Raw genomic sequence first — 14,360 nt, forward strand, 5'->3', positions numbered from 1 at the left:
AGATCCCCCCTGTGCAAGCATTCCTTCTTCATGAGATTCCTGAGACAGGCCAGGAGCTCTTTCCCAAATGCCATAAAATTCTTGGCTGCAAATGGCATGAACTTGCTCCTCAATTCCAAGACCTGAGTTAATTGTAATAAGCTCCCTACTGCTTCCCTTCTTACTAATACAACATTTAACGTCAGAGCGCCTGTTGCATCATGTCCAAGGGGCAGAGCTGCTTGTCCTGCATCTGGGATCTGCTGCAGATCCCTTTCCAGCTCTGCCTCCCACTTCATACTGGCAACTTTCTCCACCATTTGATACAAGAGCTGAAGCAATGTTCTTAGCTGTGGAATACTTTACCTCCAAAACCCAAAGAGGCTGACCACGATCCTATTTCTTTGTGAATTTCATTTTAAAAGGGGTGCTCTGGCATTTACCCAGCAATGAATCTATAAAAGCTTTCCCAAAGTCCAAAGTTCTTGCAACAGTGCAATTTCTCTTACACCTTCTGGAGTACATGCATTTTACCCATGCTGCCAACATTCTAGCAACTGCTTGTGTAACCTGCTATTGGTAGGATGCTATCAAGGTAATTCATCCTTGTGATGTTTTGAGGGGTGCTTAGGTGGGCAGACACCTTTGGTCTGTGTTACAAAGGAGGGTGGGAAGGTTTAACACAACCTAGAGACAAAATCGTATATGAAAACAAGATTGTTGGTCAGACATTAATGCAAACTGTTTCTGATTCTCTTTTTTGTCCAGACTAGAAAATAATTCAATCCCCAAATCACTGACTGTGTACCACATATCAGAGATCTTATGAACGATCCCTTGGATGATATAGCACTGTTACTGGAGTTTATACTTGGTTTTTGCAAGGGCCAGACTGCTGCATTACATAGAGAGGAAGGGTGACAACATCTGCTGCGAGTTTTGTGTCTTCAGTTGTGGCATTAATTTATAAACTCAAGTGTCCTGAAATCCTTTTGTTCCCATTGACTCAAGTGAGGCAGGCCTCTTTATGTTTTCTAGGCAAAGGAAGGCTAAGGGGAGAGGGACACTCTTGCAGGTACAAGGGTTTAGGGGGGCTGGAAACTATACCCTAAGTGAAAAATGGATTGATCTGAGTCTTTTATTTTTATCCTTGAGCATGTTAATGGCATTTAACAGTAACCAATTTTATAGTTTAATGATCACTATCACTCCCCATATTTCTTTCATGCTTGAGATATTTTCCTAAGCCAATGCACATCTTTTGCCTGTACCACATTTCAATTCAACAGTTGAGTCCTGGTAATTGTGATGCTAGATCTGTCAGTGGATATGACCACCTCATCCCTCTTGCAACGGTCTTTCGTTGGCATCAGTCCAGCAAGTGGTGTGATTCCAGAATCCTTTCACAGCAATCTGTATCTTTTTTTTTTTTTTTTTGTAGAGACAGACTCTCACTTTATGGCCCTCGGTAGAGTGCCATGGCATTACACAGCCCACAGCAACCTCCAACTCCTGGGCTTAAGCGATTCTCTTGCCTCAGCCTCCCAACTACAGGCGCCTGCCACAACGCCCAGCTATTTTTTGGTTGCAGTTTAGCCAGGGCTGGGTTTGAACCCGCCACCCTCGGTATATGGGGCCGGCACCTTACTGACTGAGCCACTGGGGCCGCACAGCAATCTGTATCTTAAGAGCCACTTCTACCAGCTGTTTTGGTTTGTGTTTATGTGAAAGCATACACACACACGTAGGCATATTCCTAGAATTGGGATTATTGGATCATATGATAATTGTATCTTTAGTTTTTTTTTTTATTTTGAGAAATCTCCATGCTGTTTTCCATAATAATTGCACTAATTTACATTCCTAACAGCGTATGTTTTCTCTTTTCTCCTCATCATCACCACCTTTTGTATTTTCTTAATAGCATTCTAAGAGGTCTGAGATACTTCATCAGGGTTTAAATTACATTCCCCTGATGATTAATGATATTGAGCATTTTGTGTGTGTGCCTGTCAGCAATTTGTACATCTTCTTTTAAAAAATGTCTATGTAGGTCTTTTTCCTATTTTTTTTTTTTTTTTTTTTTGTAGAGACAGAGTCTCACTGTACCGCCCTCGGGTAGAGTGCCATGGCGTCACACGGCTCACAGCAACCTCTAACTCTTGGGCTTACGTGATTCTCTTGCCTAAGCCTCCCGAGCAGCTGGGACTACAGGCGCCCGCCACAACGCCCGGCTATTTTTTTGTTGCAGTTTGGCCGGGGCTGGGTTTGAACCCATCACCCTTGGCATATGGGGCTGGCGCCCTACTCACTGAGCCACAGGCGCCGCCCTTTTTCTTATTTTTAATTTAGGTCATTTCTTTCTTGGTATTGAGTTGTGTGAGTTCCTTATACATTTTGGATTTTAGCCTTTTATCAAGTATACAGTTTGAGAATATCTCTAATCCTTGGGTGTCTCTTCACTGATAATTTTTTTTCCTCTTCTGTTCAGAAGTTTGATGTAATTTAATGTTTCTAGCTTTGCTTTTGTTGCCTCTACATTTAGGGTCATATATAAAAAATGTTATTGCCCAGACTCATGTGACGGAGCTTAACCCCCCGCCCTCCTTTTTTTTTTTCAGTTAGGTTCACAGTTTTAGGTCTCACAGTTTTGTCTTTAATCCATTTTGAGTTTGTTTTTGTATGTGGTGTAAGATAAAGATTCCTATTACTCAACTCTTAAAATAAATTAGGTTAATTTCTCTTCTTCCTACAGCCAAACACTTAGAATTATTTGTTCATTTATTCATTTATTAATTTGTTTCAAAATAGCTTTTGAGAACATCAATAAATACCAAGGTTGAATTGGTAATAAAAATCTAACAACAACAATAAAAAATCCAGGACCACCTGGATTCACAACCAAACTTTACCAGATACATACAAGGGAGAACTGATGCCAATACTACTGAAACTGTTTGAAAAGATTGAGAAGGAGGGAACCCTCCCTAGCTCATTTTGTGAAGTCAATATAATTTACACACACAAAGAAATCTTTATGCCAATATCTCTGATGACAGAGACACAAAATTCCTAAAAAAGTACTAGCAAACTGAATCCAACAGCACATCAAAAGGATAATCTACCATGAGCAAGTGGGTTTCATCACTAGAATGCAAAGATAGTTCACTAAAACAAAACCATATGACCATCTTAATATATGTGGAAAAAGCATTTGATAAAACCCAGCATCTTTTCATGATAAAAACCCTCAATAAACTAAGCATAAAAGTAATATACCTTAAAAAGTAATATACCTTAAAATAATAAAAGGTATATATGACAAACCCATAGCCAATATCGTATTGAATGGAGAAAAGTTGAAAGCATCCCCCTAAGACTGGAACAAGATAAGAATGCCCACTGTCACCATTTCTATTCACATTATACTAGAAGCTTAGCCAGAGCAATCAAGCAAAAGAAAGAAGGGGCATCCAAATTGAGAAGAAAAGGAAGTCAAATTGTCTCTATTTGCTGACGATATAGATCTTTTACCTAGAAAACCCTAAGGATTCCTCTAGAAGCCTTGCATATTTGATAAATACATTCAGCAGTCTCAGGTTATACAATAATTCCTCCAAATCAACAGCATTTTCTATTCTCCAATAATGGCCATGCTGAGAACCAAGAACTCAATCCCATTTATAATAGCTGCAAAGAAATAAACTACTCAGAAATATATTTAACAAAGGAGGTATAAGATCTCTATGAGGAAAACTACAAAACATTGATGAAAGAATTTAGAGATGACACAAATAAATGGAAAAACATCCCCTGCTCACAGGTCAAAAGAATCAATATTGTTAAAATGGACATACTGCTCAAAGAAATCTACAGGTTTAATATAATTCCCATCAAAATATCAGCCAATGGCATTTTTTGTAGATTTAGGAAAAAAAAAATTCTAAAGTTCACATGGAACCAAAAAAATACCTAAATAGTTAAAGAAATCTTAAGTAAAAAGAACAAATCTGTAGACATCACAATACCTATCTTAAATTATACTACACGGCTATAATAACCAAACAGTGTGGTATTGGTATAAAGATGGACACATAGGCCAACAAAACAGAGAACCCAGAAAGAAAGCCATAGCTACAACCAAATGATTTTTGACAAAGCAGACAAAAGCATACATACATTGGGGAAAGTACATCCCATTCAATAAATAGTGTGGGGAAAATTGGTTAGCCATGCGCAGAAAAATAAAACTGGATTCCTTTCTCTCACTATAGGCAAATATTAACTCAAGATGAATTAAAAACTTAAATATAAGATTTAAACCATAAAAATTCTTAAAATGTAAAAACTCTTCCAGACATTGGCCTAAGCAAAGAGTTTATGAGTAAGCCCCTCAAGGAAAATACAGCAACAAAAACAAAAAAATGGACTTAATTAATTTAAAAGTTTTGGCATAGCAAAGGAAATAATCAACAGAATAAATAGACAACCTACAGAGTGGAGAAAATATTCAAGCTATAAATCTTACAGAAGAGTAATATCCAGAACTGACAAAGTACTCAAATAAATCATCAAGAAAGAAATCAAATAACCCCATTGAAAAGTGGGCAGAAGACATGAATAGATATTTTTTCAAAAGAAAATTGTCATTAAACACAGAAAAAGTACTCAATGTCACTGATCATCAGGGAGATGAAAATGAATACCACAACAAAATACCACCTTATCCCTTTCAAATGGCCTTTATTATGTAATTATTGTATGTCAAAAAACAAGACATTTTTGGCAGGGATGATGTGAAAAATGAATACTTACACCTTGCTGGTATGAATATAAATTACTATAAACTTTATGGAAAATGGTAAGAACTTAAACTAGACCTACTACATTACTGGGTATCTACCCCAATGAAATGAAGTTATTTAACAAATGACACCTGCACCTGAAATTTATGCAGCACAATTTATAATGGCAAAAGTTTGAAATCAAGTAAGTGACTGGTTAAATTTGATGCACACACATGTTCACAGACATACAGGGTGCTGAAAAATGTACATGCATTTTAAGAAAGGAAAAAAATATATTAAAATTCCAATACTTAAGTCACATTTGACTTCTTCAATTACAAGAGACATAAGATACAATACACAACATATTATATATTGAGTACCAGAATTGTAATGGACTTTTTGCTTTCTTGAAATGTGTATACATTTTTTGGCACCCTCTGTATATATTTTACACACACACACACACACATACACACACACACACACACACACACACCATGGAGCACTATTCAGCCAAAGAAAAGAATGCAATTATGTCTTTTGTAACAACCCAGATGGAGATGGAGGAGAACATTATTCTGAGGGAAGTGTCTCAGGAATGGAAAAACAAATACCATGCGTTTTCACTTATAAATTATGTATACCCATAATAAATTATGGGTATACATGGTCACAAAGTGGTGTAATGTTACATGGGAAACTGAAAAATACCACCAAGAAGATTAAAGAAAAATACATTGATCAGGAAGAATTAAACAAAACCAAGCCCATTTGGACCAGAAACCCTGATGACATCACCCAGGAGGAGTATGGAGAATTCTACAAGAGCCTCACCAATGACTGGGAAGGCCACTTGGCAGTCAAGTATACTTTTATAGAAGGTCAGTTGAAATTTAGGGCATTGTTTTTCATCCCTCTTTGGCTTCTTTGAGAAGAAGAAAAAGAACAACATTAAATTGTATGTCCATCATATATTCATCATGGTCAGCTGTGATGAGTTAATACCAGAGTCTCTCAACTTTATCCTTGGTGTGGTTGACTCTGAGGATCTGGACCTGGACATCTCCCGAGAAATGTTTTAGTGGAGCAAAATCTTGAAAGTCATTTGCAAAAACATTGTTAAGAAGTCCCTTGAGCTTTTTTTTCTGGGTTGGCAGAAGACAAGGAGAACTATAAGAAATTCTATGAGACATTCTCTAAACTTGGAATACATGAGGACTCCACTAACTGGCAACAGCTACTGAGCTGCTGTGCTATCATACCTCCCAATCTGGAGATGAGATGATTTCTATGTCAGAGTGTGTCTCTCGCCTGAAGGAAACACAGAAGTCCATCTATTACATCACTGGTGAGAGCAAAGAGCAGGTGGCCAACTCTGCTTTTGTGGAATGCGTGTAGAAGCAGGACTTTGAGGTGGTATATATGACTGAGCCCATTGATGAGTACTGTGTGCAGCAGCTCAAGGAGTTTGATGGGAAGAGCCTGGTCTCAGTTACCAAGGAGGTCCTGGAGCTACCTGAGTATGAGGTAGAGAAGAAGAAAATGGAAGAGAGCAAGGCAAAGATTGAGAACCTCTGCAAGCTCATGAAAGAAATATTGGATAAGATGGTTGAAAAGGTGACAATCTCCAATAGGCTGAGTCTTCTCCCTGCTGCATCACGACTACTACCTACGGCTGGATAGCCAACATGGAGTAGATTATGGAAGCCCAGGTGCTTTGGGACAACTTTCTAATGGGCTACGTCATGGCCAAAAAACAAATGGAGATAGACCCTGACCACCCCATGTGGAGACACTGTGGCAGAAAGCTGAGGTGGACAAAAGTGTCAAGGTTGTCAAGGATCTGGTAGTGCTGCTATTGGAAATTGCACTGCTCCCCTCTGGCTTCTCCCTTGAAGATCCCCAGATCTACTCCAGCTGCATCTACCACATGGTCAAGCTAAGCCTAGGTACTGATGAAGACAAAGTGACAGCAGAGGAACCCAGTGCAGTTGTTCCTGATGAGATCCCACCCCTTGAGAGTGATGAGGATGCATCTCGCATAGAAGAAGTACATTAGGAGTTTATACTTGGAAACCTTTTGCCCTCTTTATAGTGTACCCATGGTTCTCACATCCTTGAGTGGCCCTGTCCCACTTGGCTTTCTCTGCTGATGTCTAGTTTCTTCTTTTCTTGCCTATCCTGTGTCTAAAGCAGGAAAAAAGAATCTCAAGTCCTATTCCCTCTCTAATCAGGCCAAAGGGATTAGATGTTGCGTTCCATATATATATATGTTTGTTTATTTTGTTTAGATTTTAAAGCATGTGGAATAAAGTAGATACAGAAAGAAATAAAAGATAAAGAAATTTATTTTCAATTTGGAAGAAGGAAATCCAGGATCAGGATACCAACATGGTCAGATTCTGGTGAGGACCCTACTGTGGGCCACAGACTGCCCAGTAAAAGTGGGGCTAGAGAGCTTTTTGTGTTGTCTTTTATGGGGAATCTAGTGGACGCCAACCTGAGACAGTTGTCAGCAAGGGAGATGGCACTGGGGAAATCATGAAACTTAGTGCATGAAACCAGAAGCCTGTAATGGCACACACGGTCTCACGTGCCTGGTGGCAGGCTGAAAACAATGCTGCAACCTGTCCTGCTTCTTGGGAGTCTTTTTATTGGGTACATAACAGATCATACATGCAGGAATACACAGCAGTCAGTAGTTGGCAGTCAAGGTTAAAAATGAGACAGGGGAGATTGCAGCCCCCAGGGAGGTTGGGTAAAGGGTAAATGGGACATATAGTAATGGAACATCTGAAATGGCTAGATAATGTATGCAGGGAGAAGAGAAAGGGAGGAAACAAGTTGGGGTGGCGGGGAAACACGTTTTGTCCCTTTGAGCTATCTTAACTTTCCTAACTTAGCCTGCCTGTACTGCTGAATCCCCACGCAGGGATAATCACGTAGACGTTCCCCTGACTGGGCACTTTACCCTGAGTTGGAAGGTCTGTGAGGAATTCAGCCTGTCTACCTCCCACATCTTTTATAAGGAAACACATACTATTTATAACATTTCCATTCTCATGACTTAATTACCTCCTCAAATCCCTACCTCCTAAATTACCACATTGACATTTAAGGTCAATGAGTGAATTTTTGCAACCACTCTAAATTCATTGAGTGGTTGCAAAAATTCACTCATTAACAGCTGAGCTCTTTGGGTCATTCCCGTGAATTATTAAATCTGACAGTGAGTATGTAGTAAAAATTATTCCGTGAGACCCATGTTTTGCTAACTCCTCAAAGAAGTTCTCCAAGGTTGAAGAGAGAGGGAGTAGGGATAGTGAAACACAGAAAGGGAAAACTCATTGCTTTCAAATTCATTGCTGAATTGCTTAGCTGGTATACACTCTGGGAAACTGAAACTCAATCCTACATAATGATGAATTATGTGGAATGTATTTCAAAATTATCCTGTACAGACAGGAGTGGAGGCATTTATTCAATTCCCACCATCCACTGGTTTGTGATTGCTCAAGGATCTTAGCATCCCCATACATCTGTGGTGACCCTGCTGAGTGACATTCCACGCTTTCAGACATATTCCTGGGGCAGAGAAGCAGAGAGACATCACAGGGGAATGGCCACTAGCACCACAGACACAGATGTGCTGAAATCAAGTACTGAGGGGGTGCAATGTAAGATAGGAAGATTTCAGAGTGTTTATACAACACCGTTCTAGCTAGTGAGATATAAGTGAAAATCTTGTGGGGGATTTGGTGAAAGCTTTTGTGGCCCTGATCAAGGGTATATATGTGGTGTCACCCTACCACCCTCACCACTGTTTTTCCTGCTTTGAAAGGGAAAGTGATGTCTAGAGCCAAAGTACACCTACAAATGATGTACAGACCAAGAGTCTGTTAGGCTATGGCAGAAGCAGCACGAGGAAAGAATAAGAAAATAACAAAAGTGCTAGTGTTGACTCACAAACTATTGTTATGAAGGGAAAAGAAATCTCTCTATATAATCCAGAGTAAGTTGGGTTTTGTTTTAGAGCAGTTGAATACATTCTTAAGACACTGGTCATGCAAATAATATAAGTGATGTAGAATGTCAATTCACCAGCTTCTGACAATAACTCATCTTCATACGTTTGCCAGTGAAGCTAAAGCCTACAAACTCACTGAATCTAGCTTTCTCCTTTCATATTGATTAACTTAGAGACTTAGCACTAGCACCTTCATGGTCAAACATAATTCAAAGTTTCTTACACCACAGATTTCTACATAAATTGTTCTGATGTTGTAAAGTGAAATAGAATTAAAGTTTTTTCAATGTAGGGTTGATTTTTAAAGTACAAATAATTATTTTAGAAAAGGGAAGAAGTGACCAAGAGTAATTTTTTTTTTTTGGTTTTTATATATATATATATATTTTTATTGTTGGGGATTCATTGAGGGTACAATAAGCCGGGTTACACTGATTGCAATTGTTAGGCAAAGTCCCTCTTGCAATCATGTCTACGGGATGGGGCACACCTCTTGGGGAGGAACACATTTATAAGAGGGACCTTGCCTGACAAATGCAATTAGTGTAGCCTGGATCTTTGTACCCTCAAAAAATCCCCAACAATAAAAAAAAAATAAATGATTAAACAGTGGTCAATGCAATAATGTAAAATACATTCATGCACTATTATCTCCCATTTGTCACACTAGGAACCATATGCTCTTAATTTAGGTTGGATTTACATTTACATTTTTTTTTCAAAAAATGTGTCGATTACTGATTGCAGGATAATTAGCTAGACCCCAAAATAGGTTTTTAAATACATAAAAGCATACTCCACTCATGACAAGAAAAGAATCTGTAGTCTAACAAGTCTTAAAAAAAAAAAAGTCTTAAAAAAACAAGAAGTCCCTAAAGATGCTAAAATGAGAAAAAAAAATTGTCCCCTCTACAAACCTTAAATTTTTACTAGTGTAAAATAACTAGTAAATGTTGTTTTTCCCAATTACATCTCAGTCCCTGGAAGCTTAAGTCTCAAGGGAGTGAATATCGATCCCTTGGGTCCCAGCTATAAAGTCCTGATGGGGAACAACCGTACAGAGAGACCTTGCTGTGCAATCAGCCTTGCCAGCTGCAGAAAGAGAATCTGCAACCGACGCTGGTGTAAGTTAAACGAAGCAGATTCCATTTCAACATAAGCTGTGTATCATTGCAGCATGTGCAGGTAATGGTGAAACAAAGAATCACAGCCAAAGTTCCAGCATGTTTAACCTTGAGAACAGGAGGAATTCCTTATCCCTGGTGATGAAGTGAAATGCAGTGAGAGAACTGAATTGGGCACAGAGTTGCCTGTGGAAAATGTGAGTAATGCATGATGAAATGGTTGATGGGATGGATGAAGGAATCTAATATGCCCATAATGCTTTATTTGCACATGTTATTATGACTAATTTTTGAACATTCAATACTGGCCTTGTACTAGGAAGTTTACATAAATCAGTTCGTTTTCATTACTATAATCAGTATTCTAGTTTAAGTGGACCCCGACCTATTCTAGATTCTCTGATAAGTGCTTTTATCTCCTGGAAGGAAGCCTTCCTGAAAAACCTGTGCTTCATGCATTTTATAGTAAATTACGTGATAAGGCAACATACACAAGCACATTGGCCTTCATCCCACACTAAATGTGGAATTAAAGAGAATTATTTCCTGTTTTTATTCAGTAACTACAGAGGTAACACACTCGGCTTGTTTGTCAAGGTATTAGAAAGAACCTGAGAAGCCCATTATTAAAAGCTGACTTAGTTTGCTCTACATCCCACTAACAAAGGCACGTTCTGACCTAAGGGCGCCCACGTTGTCTTTGGATCTACAACTCTGCCTGGATTTACTGACATTAGAGAAAAGAAGCCTGATATCTTGGGAATGTGATGTTTTTTTTTCTTTTATGACCAGTTTGTGTCATTGAACTATATTTAAGATGTACAAAAATATGTTTTAAGTAATGTAAAACCCACTTGTGTAGCTACCTTCTAGCTTCTGCAACTTGCTTTTCATTACTTGGCATTTCATTGGAGAATTTATCCATCTGTAGATGTTGTAGCAACGATTTACTCATCTATTTAATAGTTTGTATTTTTTCTATGATGTTGCTATAAACATTCTTGTGCATGTATGTGGTCAGGAATTTCTTTAGAATATGTGCTTGGACTACAAATTCTGAATCGTATGGGGTCATATATTTAATTTATTTAATACTGTGTATATTCATATTTGTCTCCAACATGACTATACTAATTATGTGTGAGTCCCTGTGACTCCATATTCTTACCAAAACTTGTCATTTTAGATTAATGTGCATATAATTATATTTCAATATAGTATTAATATGTAATGATGTAATTACTAGTGATTTGTTTCTCATTTTATATTTCTATTGATCATTTGGATTTCCCTTCTGTGATTACCTGGCTTATCTCCTTTGTGAAATTTTTCCTTGGGTTAATGTATAGAAAATATTTACCTACAGTAGATACTAATTTTTTGAAATTGTATGTGTTGAAAAGAAATTTACTAAATTTTCAGTCAGTATCCAGTCTTTTACAAATAATCATAAACAAATAGAAACATACAATGTTTATGCTATTTTAGCACAGTTAAATTTACAGTGTTTTATAATTTATGCTTTTACATCTTCATTACATTTTGTCTGCATTCCTTAATCATAGATAGTCATTATAGTTAAGTATTTTATGAATGGATTTTTAAATAGACAGTTAAGTCACTTGATGGCTTAAAAAATTAAACATTTGGCACATACACACACCAACTATTATTCTCAGTTCTCTTAGCTTTTTTTTTAAAAAAAAAAAATTCATCAAATGGTATCTATGGTATAAAGTATCATGATTCAATAAACATCCTGACCAGCAATCCAACATTGGGAGGAAATAAGTTTTTTTTTTTTTGTAGAGACAGAGTCTCACTGTACCGCCCTCGGGTAGAGTGCCGTGGCGTCACACGGCTCACAGCAACCTCCAACTCCTGGGCTTACGCGATTCTCTTGCCTCAGCCTCCCGAGCAGCTGGGACTACAGGCGCCCGCCACAACGCCCGGCTATTTTTTTGTTGCCCTTTGGCTGGGGCTGGGTTTGAACCCGCCACCCTCGGCATATGGGGCGGGCGCCCTACTCACTGAGCCACAGGCGCCACCCAGGGAGGAAATAAGTTTTATTTTTGCATTTGTACCTACTATACAAATGAACTGGAGAGAGAAAAGAATTTACATTTTTTTCTAAAGAAAAAAATCATAAGAAAACAATTATTATTTTAAGTTTAATTTCTCCTCTTTAAAGGATATCATAAGTAAAATTAGTAGGTGACAGAATGTTTGAAAATCTTTGTCAAAAACTGATAAGGGACTCAAATCTAAGATTAATAGAGAGCATTTACTGATGATCTTCAAAGAAATATTTACAAAGAAAATGAACAGGTAAATTATAGAAAAGTGGAATCCTAAAATTCTAACAAGAATATCAGACAATGAATAGATTCATTTGTAGCTCAATTGAAAACAATAAAAGGAGCTATCACATCATACCCTTGCTCCAACTCGGTAAAATACAAATGTTCACAAGGAAGTGAAGATATGGGAATCGCTACACACAATTACTAGGACTATATACGGTGCATCCATTGTAGAAAGTGACATGGCAGTACTTGGTCAAGTGAAATGTGTGCATATCCTCAGATTCAACAATTTTACCCTAGACATATACTCCAGGGAAATCTTCACAGTGAGATACTTATAATGGAAACAAGTTGTAGACAATCTGCTATCCATCATTAGGGAATAAAAATCAGGAATCATTAAAGGAATATAATCATTGGCATGGATAGTGGGATAAATTCCACAGGAATTCTACACAGACATGAACCATAGTGGCCTTGGCAGTTAGTAAGAAAGGGAAAAGGGAAAAATGAGAATACAGAGATACATCAAAACAAGAGCAGGCAGCAACCTGAGAAAAAAATCAATATTTTCAGATGTGAAATTTCTATTAGGTCAATTGGGGTATTTTATTTTAAATATATAATGTATAAAACATCCAACTAAATAAAATGATATTTTATATATTTCTTTTCTTTCTTCCTTTTTCTTTTCTTTTTTTTGAGACAGAGTCTCATGCTGTCATTCTTGGTAGAGTGCCGTGGTGTCACAGCTCACAGCAACCTCAAACTCTTGGGCCCAAGTGATTCTCCTGCCTCAGCCTCCCAAGTAGCTGGGACTGCAGGCGCCCGCCACAATACCCAGCTATTTTCTTGTTGTAGTTATCATTATTGTTTAGCAGGCTCAGGCTGGGCTCGAACCCGCAAACTTCAGTGCATGTGGCTGATGCCCTACTCACTGAGCCATGGATGCCCACCCATTTCATAGATTTCTTGACTGGTGTAGTTATGAAACGCCAATCAGCGATTGCTCCATGGCAAGCATCCAAACTGCAGGTGAAATTTTAAGTCTAATTTGGATGTCAAATTTCAGCTTTAGGATCAGCTGATTTATGTCACAGAAGTACACTCTGACCCCACTACGAAATCACAATGATCTCATTTTTCTCTTTCTCCTCCCTTCTTTCTTTGCATGTTTTTAGCAGACATTTAACATATGCTAACCATGAAACAAAACAATGGCACTGAAGTGACTGAATTCATTCTCCTGGGATTTGCTGATCAACACAAGTCTTGGCATATCCTCTTTATATTATTTCTAGTGATCTATGTGACTACCCTAGTGGGTAACATTGGAATGATCCTACTCATCAGGATTGATTCCTCCCTCCACACCCCCATGTACTTTTTCCTCCAACACTTGGCATTTGTTGATCTCTGTTACACCTCTGCTATCACTCCCAAGATGCTGAAAAACTTCGTAGGGAAAGAACAATCCATCTCATTCATCGGCTGTATGGTGCAATTATTAGTCTATGGTACTTTTGCAACAGTTGACTGCTACATCCTGGCTGCTATGGCAGTAGACCGTTATGTGGCCATTTGCAACCCACTCCACTATGCAGTTGTCATGTCCCGGAGACTCTGTATTCAGCTGTTAGTTGGTTCATATGTTATGGGTTTCCTAAATGCCTCTATTAATACAAGTTTTACTTTCTCTTTGAGCTTTTGCAAATCCAATACAATTAATCACTTTTTCTGTGATGAACCTCCAATTCTTGCCCTATCGTGCTCCAAGATTGACTTCAACGTTATGCTACTAACAGTATTTGTAGGATTGAACCTGATATGCACTATTATGGTGGTCATCTTCTCCTACATGTATATCCTGGCTGCCATCCTAAGGATATTGTCTGCTGCTGGGAAGAAGAAAGCCTTCTCCACATGTGCCTCCCACCTGACAGCAGTCACCATTTTCTATGGGACTCTCTCTTACATGTATCTACACCATCATACTCCTGAGTCTCAAGAGCAAGAAAAAGTGGCTACTGTGTTTTATGGCATTATTATTCCCATGCTGAACCCTTTGATCTATAGTCTGAGAAACCAAAATGTTATTGAAGCCCTAAAAAGGATAGGAAAGAAGTGTTTCTAA

At 38.2% G+C, this 14,360-nt stretch overlaps 1 protein-coding gene and 1 pseudogene across 1 annotated transcript; both read left to right on the forward strand.

Annotated features, from left to right (window-relative positions):
• The first annotated feature begins 5,734 nt into the window (after positions 1 to 5,734).
• Positions 5,735 to 6,828, forward strand: LOC128564307 (heat shock protein HSP 90-beta-like; annotated as a pseudogene).
• Positions 6,829 to 13,430: 6,602 nt separating this feature from the next.
• Positions 13,431 to 14,360, forward strand: LOC128566055 (olfactory receptor 5AK2). The gene has a single exon (XM_053562959.1). It carries the CDS (start codon positions 13,431 to 13,433, stop codon positions 14,358 to 14,360), a length of 930 nt encoding a protein of 309 aa, XP_053418934.1.

Source organism: Nycticebus coucang, chromosome 14 (genome assembly GCF_027406575.1).
Source record: "Nycticebus coucang isolate mNycCou1 chromosome 14, mNycCou1.pri, whole genome shotgun sequence".
In the NCBI taxonomy this organism is placed as follows: domain Eukaryota; kingdom Metazoa; phylum Chordata; class Mammalia; order Primates; family Lorisidae; genus Nycticebus; species Nycticebus coucang.